Source organism: Arachis hypogaea, chromosome 16 (assembly GCF_003086295.3).
Source record: "Arachis hypogaea cultivar Tifrunner chromosome 16, arahy.Tifrunner.gnm2.J5K5, whole genome shotgun sequence".
NCBI lineage: Eukaryota > Viridiplantae > Streptophyta > Magnoliopsida > Fabales > Fabaceae > Arachis > Arachis hypogaea.
Genome location: NC_092051.1, coordinates 122,883,105 through 122,897,641, shown reverse-complemented (window position 1 = coordinate 122,897,641; position 14,537 = coordinate 122,883,105). Strand labels below are relative to the sequence as shown.

The window sequence follows — 14,537 nt, the reverse complement described above, 5'->3', positions numbered from 1 at the left end:
GCTCAGCTTTTGAGGAGGAAAGAACTTGGCTAAGAAAGCCGTGACCAGCTTATCCCAAGAGTTCAGGCTATCTCTAGGTTGAGAGTCCAACCACACTCTAGCTCTGTCTCTTACAGCAAAAGGGAAAAGCATGAGCCTGTAGACTTCAGGATCTACTCCATTAGTCTTAACAGTATCACATATCTGCAAGAATTCAGTTAAGAACTGAAAAGGATCTTCAGATAGAAGTCCATGAAACTTGCAGTTCTGCTGCATCAGAGAGACTAATTGAGGTTTCAGCTCAAAGTTGTTTGCTCCAATGGCAGGAATGGAGATGCTTCTTCCATGTAAATTGGAATTAGGTGCAGTAAAGTCGCCAAGCATCCTCCTTGCATTATTATTATTTTCGGCTGCCATCTCCTCTTCCTGTTCGAAAATTTCTGAAAGGTTATCTCTGGATTGTTGTAATTTAGCTTCTCTTAGTTTCCTTTTCAGAGTCCTTTCAGGTTCTGGATCTGCTTCAACAAGAATATTCTTGTCTTTGCTCCTGCTCATATGAAAAAGAGATAACAGAAAAATAATAATAATAGGGGTCCTTTTTACCACAGTATAGAGGTCCCAGTGTGAGTAGAAGAAAAGAAGAAGAAGATATTCGAACACAGATGGAAGAGAGGGTTCGAATTTGGGTGAGATGAAGTATTAGTAGATGAATAAATAAATAGAATAAGATGAGAGAGGGAGAGGATTTTCGAAAATAATTTTTGAAAGAGGGTTAGTAATTTTCGAAAATTAATTTTGAAAAGGGTTAGTAGTTTTTCGAAAATTCAAATAAAAAAATAAAATAATTAGTTTAATTAAAAAGAAATTTTGAAAAAGAGGGAGATATTTTCGAAAATTAGAGAGAGAGAGAGAGTTAGTTAGGTAGTTTTGAAAAAGATAAGAAACAAACAAAAAGTTAGTTAGTTAGTTGAAACAAATTTTTAAAAGATAAGAAGTTAGGAAGTTAGAAGAGATATTTTGAAATCAATTTTTTTGAAAAAGGTGAGATAAGAAGATATTTTTTAAAAGATATGATAGAAATTACTTTTTGAAAAAATTTAAATTTTTAAAATCACAATTAATGACTTGATTCACAAGAAATCACAAGATATGATTCTAGAACTTAAAGTTTGAATCTTTCTTAACAAGCAAGTAACAAACTTGAAATTTTTGAATCAAAACATTAATTGTTATTGTTATTTTCAAAAATTTGATATAAAAATAAGAAAAAGATTTTTGAAAAATATTTTTGGAATTTTCGAAAATAACTAAGAAATTTGAAAAAGATTTGATTTTTGAAAAAGATTTTGAAAAAGATAAGATTTTTAAATTGAAAATTTGATTTGACTCATAAAAACAACTAGATTTTAAAAATTTTTAAAAAAGTCAAATCTAATTTTCGAAATTATGAGAGAAAAGAGGGAAAGATATTTTTTTTATTTTTGAATTTTTATGATGAGAGAGAAAAACAAGAAAATGATGCAATGCATGAGAATTTCAGATCAAAACATGTGATGCATGCAAGAATGCTATGAATGTCAAGATGAACACCAAGAACACTATGAAGATCAGATGAACATCAAGAACTTATTTTTGAAAAATTTTTAATGCAAAGGAAACATGCAAGACACCAAACTTAGAATTCTTTAATGCTTAGACACTAAGAATTCAAGAATGCATATGAAAAACAAGAAAAGACACAAAATATGCAAATGCAAAGATCAAACAAGAAGACTTACCAAGAACAACTTGAAGATCATGAAGAACACTATGAATGCATGAGAATTTTCGAAAAATGCAAGATGCACATGCAATTGACACCAAACTTATAACATGACTCAAGACTCAAACAAGAAACACAAAATATTTTTTATTTTTATGATTTTATAATTTTTTTGGATTTTTTTTTCGAAAATTAATTTGAAAAAGGAAAATAAGGATTTCAAAATTTTTAATATGAATTCCAGGAATCTTGCCATGTTAGTCTAAAGCTTCAGTCCAGGAATTAGACATGGCTCACTAGCCAGCCAAGCTTTCAATGAAAGCTCCGGTCCAAAACACTAGACATGGCCAATGGCCAGCCAAGCTTCAGCAAGATATCAGAATATACTGCTCATTACTTATCAAATATGTAACTTGCCTCTATGCTGATGGTTTGGAAGCCTCAGTCCAAAAGAATTTAGACATGGCTTTACAGCCAGCCAGGCTTCACATGCTTCATGAAACACTAGAATTCATTCTTAAAAATTCTGAATAATTTTTCGAAAACAATAGAAAACATTTTTGTTTTAAAAATATTTTTATATTTTTTTTCGAAAACAAAAGAAAAATTTTTGAAAGATTTTTGAAAAATTTTTGAAAACAAAACAAAAAGAAAATTACCTAATCTGAGCAACAGGATGAACCGTTAGTTGTCCAAACTCAAACAATCCCCGGCAACGGCGCCAAAAACTTGGTGCGCAGAAATTGTGATTACACTTTGATTATGTAAAATTCATTGCTCTTTCTTTCCCTGGTGATGGCGCCAAAAATATGATGCCAATACCATGGTTCACAACTTCGCACAACTAACCAGCAAGTGTACTGGGTCGTCCAAATAATACCTTACGTGAGTAAGGGTCGAATCCCACGGAGATTGTTGGTATGAAGCAAGCTATGGTCACCTTGTAAATCTCAGTCAGGCGGATATAAAATAGTAATAGAGTTTTCGAAAATAATTAATAAAATAGGGATAGAAATACTTATGTAAATCATTGGTGAGAATTTCAGATAAGCGAATAGAGATGCTTTCGTTCCTCTGAACCTCTGCTTTCCTGCTATCTTCATCCAATCAGTCTTACTCCTTTCCATGGCTGGCTTTATGTGATACATCACCACTGTCAATGGCTACTTTCGGTCTTCTCTCGGGAAAATGATCCAAATGCCCTGTCACGGCACGGCTAATCGTCTGGAGGCATCACCCTTGTCAATGGTTTCATCTTATCCTCTCAGTGAAAATGGTCAACGCACCCTGTCACGGCACGGCTATTCATCTGTCGGTTCTCGATCATGCTGGAATAGGATTTACTATCCTTTTGCGTCTGTCACTACGCCCAGCAATCGCGAGTTTGGAGCTCGTCACAGTCATTCAATCATTGAATCCTACTCGGAATACCACAGACAAGGTTTAGACCTTCCGGATTCTCTTGAATGCCGCCATCATTCTAGCTTACACCACGAAGATTCCGATTAAGAGATCTAAGAGATACTCATTCAATTCTAATGTAGAACGGAAGTGGTTGTCAGGCACGCGTTCATAGGGAATGATGATGATTGTCACGTTCATCACATTCAGGTTGAAGTGCGAATGAATATCTTGGAAGCGAAATAAGATGAATTGAATAGAAAACAATAGTACTTTGCATTGATCTTTGAGGAACAGCAGAGCTCCACACCTTAATCTATGGAGTGTAGAAACTCTACCGTTGAAAATACATAAGTGATAATGGAGTTCATTGGTCTCGGCCCCAGAGGGAAACCGGAGTAACCAAGACTACTATGATCCGAAGATAAAACTCAGGATGTCTAATACAATAGTGAAATGTCCTATTTATAATAAACTAGCTACTAGGGTTTACAAAAGTAAGTAATTGATGCATAAATCCACTTCCGGAGCCCACTTGGTGTGTGCTTGGGCTGAGCTTTGAGTGTTGCACGTGTAGAGGTCCTTCTTGGAGTTGAACGCCAGCTTTTGTGCCATTTTGGGCATTCAACTCTGGTTTTGGCTCCTTTTCTGGCACTGGACGCCAGAATTGGGCAGAGAGCTGGCGTTGAACGCCAGTTTGCATCGTTTATTCTTGGACAAAGTATGAACTATTATATATTTCTGGAAAGCCCTGGATGTCTACTTTCCAACGCAATTGGAAGCGCGCCATTTCGAGTTCTGTGGCTCCAGAAAATCTACTTTGAGTGCAGGGAGGTCAGAATACAACAGCATCAGCAGTCCTTCTTCAACCTCTGAATCTGATTTTTGCTCAAGTCCCTCAATTTCAGCCAGAAAATACCTGAAATCACAGAAAAACACACAAACTCATATTAAAGTCCAGAAATGTGAATTTAACATAAAAACTAATGAAAGCATCCCTAAAAGTAACTAGATCCTACTAAAAACATACTAAAAACAATGCCAAAAAGCGTATAAATTATCCGCTCATCACTCATCTGACCCTACTTTTCGAACCCAAACAAATACATACTCTATCTATATATAGCTTAGCTGGCAGAGAAGCCTCTGTAATTCATACTTAGTTACCTTATTTGAGAAATAGCCAGGCTTAATTGAAGGCCATTCTTGTTTTCATTAAATAAAAAAAAAGCTGAATTTATATGCTTATCAAGCTCTCCAATGAGTACATATCTCTTCCCCTGTTTTCTTTTGTGTTCCACTTCAGCTTTTCCCCTTAACAAAGCAAAATTCTTTTACATTACCTTGCTTAACAGGAATTGATTTTTATTTCCTGGAACAGAAATGGGAAAAACACTTCATGTTCTTTCTTTCTTTAATTTTTTTGGGTGGCGGTTATACTATTTCTAATTCTAATATGTTATACATGTATGAATCTGAAATTCTGCTGAATGTGCAGTAATAGCAAGTATTCAATAGTGCAGTAATAACTTTAAGAATGCAGCAGTCACCAAAAAACTTTAAGAATGCAGCTTAATCATCAGTTATAGTTACATTAAGCCTGATCCAGGGCATTCCCATACTTAATCTAAATACCAATTAACTATACGCAACACTGTATAAGACACGGACCATTTAGGAAAAAAATCCTTTGGAAAAATATAACTAGTTGCAATCCTACCTCTTTGGTTATGTGAAAGGAAAGAGGGAGACCCAATTCACTCATCTGTTTGTTAAGTTCAAAATCCTCATGTTCAAGAAGATCACTCCAATCTGCAAAATACAAAGGGAAAAATAAAAGATATATAATGATTAAATAAACTCTCCTGGCACTAGAATGCCAATTAATCTACCATGATTAAGGTGTAATCGTTTGTTATCTAATAACTCTCATTTTCATTAAAACAAACACGTAGTCTTCAAACTAAGAGACACGGTTTTATTTTCAAAAGAAAGATTAAAAAAAAAGAATCACTTGGCAGGAACAAGGTTCGAGTTGTCATTTTCATTGTCATTATCATTACCATTGCCATGAACTTCAGCCGATTTCTAATATCACAATATATATATATATATATATATATATAAGATAACCTAGTTAAGTGATGAATTGAAACGAAATTAAAAGGAAAAAGGATTACTGTAATTCATAGATCAGATCAAGCACACAGATTGGAAAACCTAGCTAGGAATATATGTCACAGAAAACATGAATATTTGAATACATGGACACAATAGTTGTTGAAAAGATAAACTGTGTGGCAAAAAGAGCTATGCGACGACGGTGATGAAGGAAGAAGACGCGACCGAGAGCGGTGGAGAGGGCTCTACGATGATGGCGACGAAAGGAGCAATGTGATGAGAGTGGCGTCGGAAGAGATCATGCGATGCGAGCGGCGGAGTGAGCTCATGCGATGCGAGCGACGTCGGCAGCGGCGGAGAGAAGAAGTAGCTTGTTGACAGAGAGAGGAAGAAGCTCATTTGATTTGGGGACAATGCTTAGATTTAACTCAATTTTTTCGACCGAATATTTTAAATTATAGACAGATTTTATGTCTGTAATAATTTAACAAAACGCATTGTTTTTATTCATTTAAATACAAACGGATTTTCCGTCGATAACTATTTCTCACGGAAAAAATAATTTTTTCGATAGAATTATTGACGGATTCTCTTTTCTGTCTGTAATTTATGCTAATTTATTTTCCTTCGTTTCCGACAGAAATTTTTTCGCAAAATCTGTCTATATTTCTGTGAAATAAAATCTATTGAAAATATCCGTTTATAATAAATAATTTTCTAGTAGTGTACCTAGTACGAGTGAGACAAATTAAAATGCATAACTTCAAATAGAATAAAATAAATAACGAGAATTTTATCCAAATCGGTCCATAAGGTTGTTAAAAAATCTCAAACAGTCCGTTCGAATCATTTATGTTAATTATTTCTAAATTAATAAATTTTAAGTGCTAAAATTTTTTGTCTAATTATCTCACTTTTAATTGCTCTTTTTTTTTTTTCACTTATGAGTATTTTATTATATTCATTAACTAATTAACATCTTAGGAGTTTATTAGGTATATACATAATGGTATTTATAATGCAAAGACCCGTTAGAATTAGTTGTTATTATTATAGTTTCTATATCACATTAATGTAGGTATCATAGTTTAATAATTAAATAATTTTATTTTGTATGACATTTTAATGTTAAGATAAAATTATCTTTTAATATATATTTTTTCATTTTTTGTATTCATTATTTATTATATATTTTTCAATAATATTTTCTAAATAATAAAAACATTATAAGACTTTCACATTTCAGAAGAAGCCAAAAAACTTTCGAAGGAACTGTTTTATGTATTTTGAATCCTATGAGACTAAAGTGTTCAATTTAAAAAAAGTTCAAGCACTATTTTTTATAATTACTCACTACTAGAAAACTAGTTATTACAGACGGATATTTCTGACGGATTTTATCCCACTGAAATACAGACGAAATTTCAGAGGGATTTTTTTGTCGGAAAACAAAAAAATAGATTAGCATAAATTACAGACAAAAAAAATCCGTCTATAATTCTGTCGGAAAAATTAATTTTTTTCCGTAAAAAATAGTTACAGACGGAAAATCCGTCTGTAATTAAATAGACAAAATGCTTGGTTTTATTAAATTATTACAGACGGATTTTCCGTCTGTAATTTAAATTATTCTGTCGAAAGAGGTGAAAATAAGGGTATGAAAATCACGTTCTCCTCGATGCCATCTTCATTTTACAAAACACTCCATCCTTCATCCACGCCGCTTCTCACCGATTCGCTCCTAATCCTTCATCATCGGCGCCTTTCGCCCCTTCACCGCCGTTCCCAAAGCTCCATCACACCCCTTCCCCAATCTCTCTCTTTCAGTTTCGATGCTGATGAATTTCGCTACCTTCTTCACGCCGTTTTCTGTCGCTGCTCGCTAAAGCTCGTCAGCGTCGTCGCCGCCGCTTCTACCTCTTCTTCTCGTCACCGTTGGTTCAGGTAGGTTCCGTCATTCCTTCAGATTACATTGATTTTCTTGCAATTGTATCTGTTCTGTTCTCAAAACAAATTTAGGGTTTTATTACAGTGACAGATATGGCAAGCTTTCTGTGAACGAACTCCCTTCATTCTTCTCTTATTTGTTTCCTCCCTATGACTGTGTAACCCTTTCTAGTCTCTGCCATTTTTTTTTCTATTGAATTGAAATTTTGGATTGAACTAACCTGTGTATTAATCCTTGGTTTATATATTCCAGTGATTTGGTTGTAGCTTCTCCTGTGGAGGATTACTTTTTATACATTGATGATCTGAAAAATCCTGATAAGGTTAGAATTTTGTTCAAATTACTTTTCTACTTTATCTCCAAAGAAAGAAACTCTTTTGACTCGATTCCTTTCCTCGTCATTGTTAATGGTAGGAAGAAGCTGAGAAAATTACACAACCATATTTAGATGCTCTTGGTGAAGACTATTCTGTTTGTTGCCTAGGTAATGAATGAATCACAGTTAGTGTTAGCCTACTGGTTATTGAAATTATGCAGTTTTATTTGTAATTATACCTGAATCCTTTTAAATTTTACTGTAGGAACTGCTTTTTTTCCTTTGCAAAGCTGCATGAACCATTCCTGTAGTTCTAATGCCAAAGCCTTCAAGAGAGACGAGGTACGTTTCGAACTGAGTCAATCGGTACCTGGTTTAATTTGATTCTACAAAGATATGACTATCTTTGTAGTCCTAATCTTTTTGTATGCAGGATAGGGATGGCCAAGCAACCATAATCGCAGTAAGGCCGATTCGAAAAGGAAAAGAGGTTGGTTTGTGAAAAATGTTTTGTTATTATGACTAAGCATTATTGTGTATGTCAGCCAAAGAAAAAAAATATCTAAGATAAGGTTCAAGACACTCCCCTAACACTATCCCTCGTACTAGTCTCGTTTATGATGCAGGTACCCTTCTTCATTACTTTGTTTTTGGGGGAAAGCTGCTTTTTTTATGGATTTCAATTATCATCTGCTCCCTCCTATCAAAAAACATGGATCCTTTTTTCTTCTTTCTAACTATGCTTTATTGCTTTCCCAGTACCCTTTCCCCCATCCCATTCTGCTACTGCATAAACAAAATTAAACACTTCCATTCAACTACAGACTGCTCCAATTTTCTCATTCTTTCTTTTAAGGTTTGCCGAATTTCATGATTTTTCTATCATTATAAATTTACTCTCAGTAAGTTAGCCAATTTTGTGTTTCCTTTTTTCCTTCAGTTTTTATGTACTATGTTGGTTCTATTTACATTATATCAGATCCAAAAACCAAGCTAAATGCAATTGTCAATGTATAATCAATCATGTTCAATAAAGTGGTTAAAATTTGAAGAAGGAATGCTTCACATTTCTTTGCATTGTTGCAGCAACTGAGACAAGATACCTGAATGCTAGCAATCGAGAACTATGCCCTCCGAATGAAGCTAGAGTATCTTCTGATAATCCTGATCCCCCACCTCAGGAGAATAAGGCTCCTTGCTCACTTCTTAAATTTACATTTCAAGAACTTAAAGCTGCAACCGGAAATTTCAGACCGGATAGTATTCTTGGGGAGGGTGGTTTTGGTTATGTTTTGGCGCCATTGATGAGGTTTTGATGAAGACAAAAGTGAAGGCAGAGGAGATAGGGATAATTGTAACAAATTGTAGCTTGTTGAACACAACACCCTCTTTGAGTTCAATGGTTGTGAACCATTATAGGCTTAAGGATGACATTTTGAGTTATAATCTAAGTGGCATGGGTTGTAGTGCTGGACTTGTAGCCATTGATCTCGCTAAAAGACTCTTACAGGTACATCAATTTCAACATATATACTTGTAAAATATACTCTCTTTCTTCTTCTTCTTATTATTATTTTTTAATTAACAGTTTATTTTCATATTTATAATACTATATTGAGAGAAAAAAAATATATTGTGTATATTAAAATTAATTATTATATATTTTATATTAATATTTAATTTTAATAATTAATTTTAATGTATATTTATCAACTAACAGCTAACATGGTTGACTAACAAATTAGAAACTACAAATAAAAAATGAGGTTTAGTTTTTTTAATTTGCTATGCATGGACTACTAATAGGCTTAACTTGGCTACAGGTTTCATAATAAAGTCAACTATATAAATAATATGATGGTGAATTTTATCTTTGTTGTGGTATTTAAATTGTCTAATTTATTTTTTAAAATAAAAAATAAAATATTTAAAATAAAAAATAAATTATTTAAAATTTATTAAATATTAAAAACTTGAAGCCAGATAGTCTTCAGGGCCATAGAGAATGGGTGGTTAGTAAATATCTGCCTTTGGGTTAGTAGATTGAATTCATAAAGAATTGCTTAGGACATGCTGGTTCATTAGGATAATGTAAAAGCCACCACTGACTTTGCTCAAAGGTACTTCTATTGCCATCTATGGCTGCCTTCAATTGCCCCTCTTTCTTTCTTTCTTTCCATTTTTTTCCCTTGTCTTTCCTTCCGAATTACATTGTCCATTTGATGCTTAACTGTGCAGACTAGACAGAACTATCACAGAGGACACTGAAAGACCTCATTTAGCATATTACAACACCAGGTGCTGTCAACCTTTACTTCATGCACTTATGTAAAACTTTATATATCAGCAAAGTAAAATACAAACACACATCATTACCTTATTTTGAAACAAACCTTGATTTTTTTAGCTGAGTAGGAACTCTTATTCAAGTAAAACAAACCTGAGATTCGTACCCAGATTAATGCTTTGAAAATCTGGGCTAATGTACACTGTTCCTTTCCATGTTATTTCAGCAGTTGCAATAGTCAATATGCCTGGCAAACCCTTATCACTTATGATGCCTGCATACGCCTGTGCCTGCAAGCATGGGCAAGAGGCTGCACTGAGGCACCGGAGTTTTTGAAAGATGAGTGCCTGGCTCTTCAAAGTGCCTTTGGGTGGGTTCCATTTCATTTTAAAATTTACGCTTCAGTGCCTTCATCTTTCGCCCTCAATCATTTATCTTGTCCCTTGAATTCTATAGATTGCATGACTTCTTGTTGCAACCTCGAGGTGTAAAAGTAAAACCAACTGAAGGCATAAATGCAAGGAATTCAGAACAAACATTTCCCCTGAAGATGAAGAAGGTTGTAGGCAAAATAAGAGTGGAAGGTAATTATACATCTAAGCAGAATCATATAGCTCACTTATCCAGTTATGCGTTCATGATATTGATCCTCTTCCAACATTGCAATTCAGAATCATATCACCTGATGTGCTATATGAATAAATGCAGTGAGGAAACTTCGCATTATACCAAGACGCAAACTTCAAATACTAGTTCACAGAGAGGTTCAATCTACATACAAGCTGGGAGGGAATACGTCCGACATGTTTCATCATTCGTGAAAAGTGGCATAAATTCTATGAAGTCAGCCTCATCCTCAATGGGATTAGAAGGTTAGTACTTCTTCTGGAAGATTTCTATAACTATTTCTATAACTATTCTAAAAACGTTAGACAGATGCTGTGTGCATACCCACACCAAACCTTTTTTACAACTTAGCTTCTCCTCAAACCATGATGTTTAATTTCTCCCTAGGACTATTTTCTGTCTAGGTTCAATGAACATGACACCTTTTTCTTTTTTCATATTTTCTAACTTTATGGTTATATAAGACCAATGCTCTTTTTTCTTTTCTCAGTGAGGAAAGGAGCTGAATTAGATCTTGAAGGGACAAGTGCCAACCCACTTTGTTTCTGAACTCATGAAGACATGAACTTGGCTATGTTTTAGCCTTCATCATCTGCTTCATTCTCTGAGTGAGTTCATTGGTATATGCTTCTTTAATTATTTCTTCTTATTCATGTTGTTGATTCATTCCATATATAATTTTATTATGGATTATGTATTCTCTTCTTTTCGGTTCTTATTTTGTCATCTAAATAAAAAGCAGGTTGTTAGACTTTGATATGAACTGAAAATACTTAATCATTTCTAATATTTTAAAATTTTGGGATTCTGGTCTATAAGAATGTAGATGAATATAATTATGTTGTATAAAGTCATAAACTAAAAGGATCTGATAGATGCCAATTAAGTTGTTTCATAATCAGTAATAGAAAATTTGAAATGTAGAAAACAGAATACTAATGTTTTTATGCTCATTTTCTATATGGAAAGGAAGCAAAATCTGCAAACTAATGTTTATTTTGTTTGAAATCAATCATCATAGAACTCTGTCTTCACTCTTCAAAATTTGCAACAATCTCTTTTTACAACATGCAAGATTATTAACAAGTTCGCGAGTTGTGTCATATGATTGAAGTTTATCTAAGCTGCGTCTCTGAAGGCTTCTTCTCTGCATGCTACCTCTCCCAGTAACTTTATCTAAGATAAGGTTCAAGCAAACTCAGATCAGGCTATGGTTTGGAATCAGCTCAAAGCAGGATCCTTCCAGTAAGTTTCGAGTTTCTTTTAGTTTTGCTTCCTGCTTTCTTGTTGCGACTACATTTGAGTTGAGTTGAATGGTATGTTCTTGACAGGTTCAATGAAGACTAACAGGGATATGAAGTTTCTGTATTTCATTTATTTTTGTATTCATAATGTGTTATACCTGATATAAAAATTTAGGCAATATTCTTTGTGTGAGTTGTTATACTGGTTACATGCTTTATTATTTTTTCACTGCTTGCTAAAGTTTCAAGTCTTTTTTCTTATGTAGATACCACCCTCCTCCTCCCTTCTTATGTGATGTGATGAGAGAATAAAGATTAATGTACCTCCAGATACCATGTAGTAGTGCTTTGTGTTTGTTGAAGAGAAGGTTATATATATAGATATTAGATTAGATAGGAACAATGAAAAGGTACATGCTTTTACAATAAACATGTCACCATAAACATGCTTCTTCTTCTTCTTCTTCTTCTTCTTCTTTTCAGGATGTATAGTGTGGCCCTGGAATTGGATTCGCATCAGATCATGCTTCTGCTTCTGTGGATTGTGTGGTGGCAAGGTAGAATACTTCTTCAAGAAGGAACCTTGATGCTGTTGAGAGAGCAACACATAGGGAAGAGGTATTCTTCTTTCTCCATCATCATTTTCTACTTCAATTCTTACTGTTTTCTTTTTTTTTTATTTAATTGATTCATTTATGTTGTTTTTTCTTCAGACATTGCATTTTCATGTTCATATAATTGTTGTGAATTAAGGCCTCTTCTCTTTCTCAACTCAATGACAGTTCTTGATTGCTTAATTGATCAAAGACTTGTATAAAGTATCCAGTCACTGAATTGAATCTGAGAAATCTATGAAAGAGTTCCAAATTGTTGCAGGCAGATACTTGAAATTTAATCAAAAGTAACTGCAATGGTAACAATTCCTTTTTGGTTCTTTTTTCTAATAATTGCAGTGTAGATCAGATATAGTAAGGTAGACATCCTCTACTCAGAAAGTGGGAAGCAGCGAATAATTTTGATGGACCAAGAATCTCAAGAAGCAAGTATATTGCCATCATCACTAAGAAGTTCAAAGAAAGAATGAAGCTATCCATAAATTAGGATATTAAATCTTGATGAGTCCACTAGTAATTATTTGTCATCTAATGTATTTAGATTGTATTATTGTATGGAAATAATATAAAGAAAGCGTTTTGTACTCACTGGTGTGTTTTTATATTTATACCATCAATAAAAATTTGTATTTATTAAATTTATATTTATTTTGTATGAAAATAAGTTTATTTTGTAATTAGAAAAATAAAAAAAATTCTATTTTATCTTACTGACGGATTTACAGACGGATTTTCTGTCTGTAATTAGAGTGTAAGATGATTTTCCAAAGTTCAAATTACAGATGGAAAATCTGTCGGAAAATCCGTCTGTAATTACAGACGGAAAATCCGTCAGAAAATCCGTCTGTAATTACAGACGAAAAACCCGTCGGAAAATCCGTCGGAAAGTTCGTCGCCTTTGGGAAATGGATAGAAAATTTACAGAGGGAAAATCCGTCGGTAACTGGTAAAAATCCGTCTGTAATTTTCCGACGGAAAAAAATCCGTCGGTAAATAATTTCCGACGGGGCTTTTACAGAGGGACAAAATCCGTTGGTAATTTCGTCGGTAACCAAAAATCTGTCTGTAATAAAGACTAAATCCGTCTGTAAATCTGTCTGTATTAATCAATTTTCTAGTTGTGACTTAATAAATAAAGATTATAACTGCAAATAAGAAGAAAGATTTTACAGAAAAATTTTCCAAAAGTTTAGACACTTCATTTTTTTTGGTTAAGAATTATGAGTCATTCATTTTTTAAAAAATGTGAAAAAGTATATTCCAAACAAAACGTCATCATTTTATTCTCAATAATGTTATTAAAATATGAAAAATACAAAATAATCAACTATTGTAAGCTTTTAACACGAGATAAAATTGTTAAACCTTATAAAAGTACTTTGGTAAATAATTTATTTTGTACCAAAGAAAATATTAAGACATAACTCAGTCTTATACATTTTATATTAAACACAATACAAAAATTTATTAAGTCTCTATCTTTTACTCTCTATCTCTTAGTCTCAATCTCTCCTCCATATATTACCATATGTTCATTGGTTCTTAAGGCTAATGGTTTTTATAATATGTTATTCTTAGTTTTCTATGTTGAACGAAAAAGAAATACTTTTTTCTGCAAACAAATAATTTGTGATTATTCTGACGTTATTTTGTATGCTTAAATTTGGTGCAAAATTGATTTATAAAAGAGTGATGGGTATATTTATAAAATTTATAAAGTATTAGTTTGACTAAAACGTATTTTTCTTTGTAGGCTTTGTTGGAAAATATAATTTTAGTAGAGTTATCGATAGAATTTATAAATTTATAATTTTTTTACTTTAATAGAATTATATTTTTTACAATTTCTTTTAGAACTTTTATACGAATATGTGTTGTTTTAAAATTTTTACAAATTTGTTCTTCGTGGAAACAATTTTTTTAGACGTCGGCCGAAATTGTACATTTGAAAGAGTGATTTATCTTCAAACAAATTGTAATTTCAGGAGAATGATTTCTATGTTTTATGAATATATACCTTGTTTTTATATATATATATATATGTTCAAAATTTTGGCACGAAATATAATCTCTAAGCAAATAATGGATATATTTGACAATTTTATAGTTTGTTATATCAATTGGAAGTTATTTGTTATAGGTTAGGTTACTCTGTTCATCGTTATAATTTTACCAAATTAACAATTTGGTCCGTTTAATTTTTTTCTTTTCAATCGAAATCCTACACTATTTTTAATT

At 32.9% G+C, this 14,537-nt stretch overlaps 1 protein-coding gene across 50 annotated transcripts; it reads left to right on the top strand.

The window, feature by feature from the left end:
• The first annotated feature begins 6,905 nt into the window (after nt 1-6,905).
• LOC112754831 (histone-lysine N-methyltransferase ATXR2-like) lies at nt 6,906-12,937 on the top strand. 50 transcript variants are annotated; one of them, XM_072221093.1, is made up of 15 exons: nt 6,913-7,207; nt 7,296-7,368; nt 7,464-7,533; nt 7,626-7,695; nt 7,793-7,869; nt 7,961-8,017; nt 8,614-9,037; nt 9,766-9,825; nt 10,044-10,184; nt 10,271-10,398; nt 10,523-10,686; nt 10,932-11,049; nt 11,609-11,686; nt 11,952-12,303; nt 12,639-12,937. In XM_072221093.1, exons 2-7 carry the CDS (start codon nt 7,361-7,363, stop codon nt 8,632-8,634), a joined length of 303 nt encoding a protein of 100 aa, XP_072077194.1. In that variant the 5' UTR covers nt 6,913-7,207; nt 7,296-7,360; the 3' UTR covers nt 8,635-9,037; nt 9,766-9,825; nt 10,044-10,184; nt 10,271-10,398; nt 10,523-10,686; nt 10,932-11,049; nt 11,609-11,686; nt 11,952-12,303; nt 12,639-12,937. The 50 variants fall into 50 exon arrangements, with proteins under 50 accessions (XP_072077170.1, XP_072077164.1, XP_072077169.1 ...); XM_072221090.1 differs by having other exon boundaries at nt 10,932-11,061; nt 11,463-11,686; XM_072221087.1 differs by having other exon boundaries at nt 10,041-10,184.
• The last annotated feature ends 1,600 nt before the right edge of the window (nt 12,938-14,537 follow it).

What these genes read in the sequence shown, in the direction of transcription:
- LOC112754831 (XM_072221069.1), top strand. Translation starts at nt 6,921, where the DNA reads ATGAAAATCACGTTCTCCTCGATGCCATCTTCATTTTACAAAACACTC. An exon ending in AAGCCTTCAAGAGAGACGAG is followed by an intron (nt 7,870 to 7,960) that starts GTACGTTTCGAA and finishes TTTTGTATGCAG; the next exon opens with GATAGGGATGGCCAAGCAAC. An exon ending in CGATTCGAAAAGGAAAAGAG is followed by an intron (nt 8,018 to 8,613) that starts GTTGGTTTGTGA and finishes GCATTGTTGCAG; the next exon opens with CAACTGAGACAAGATACCTG.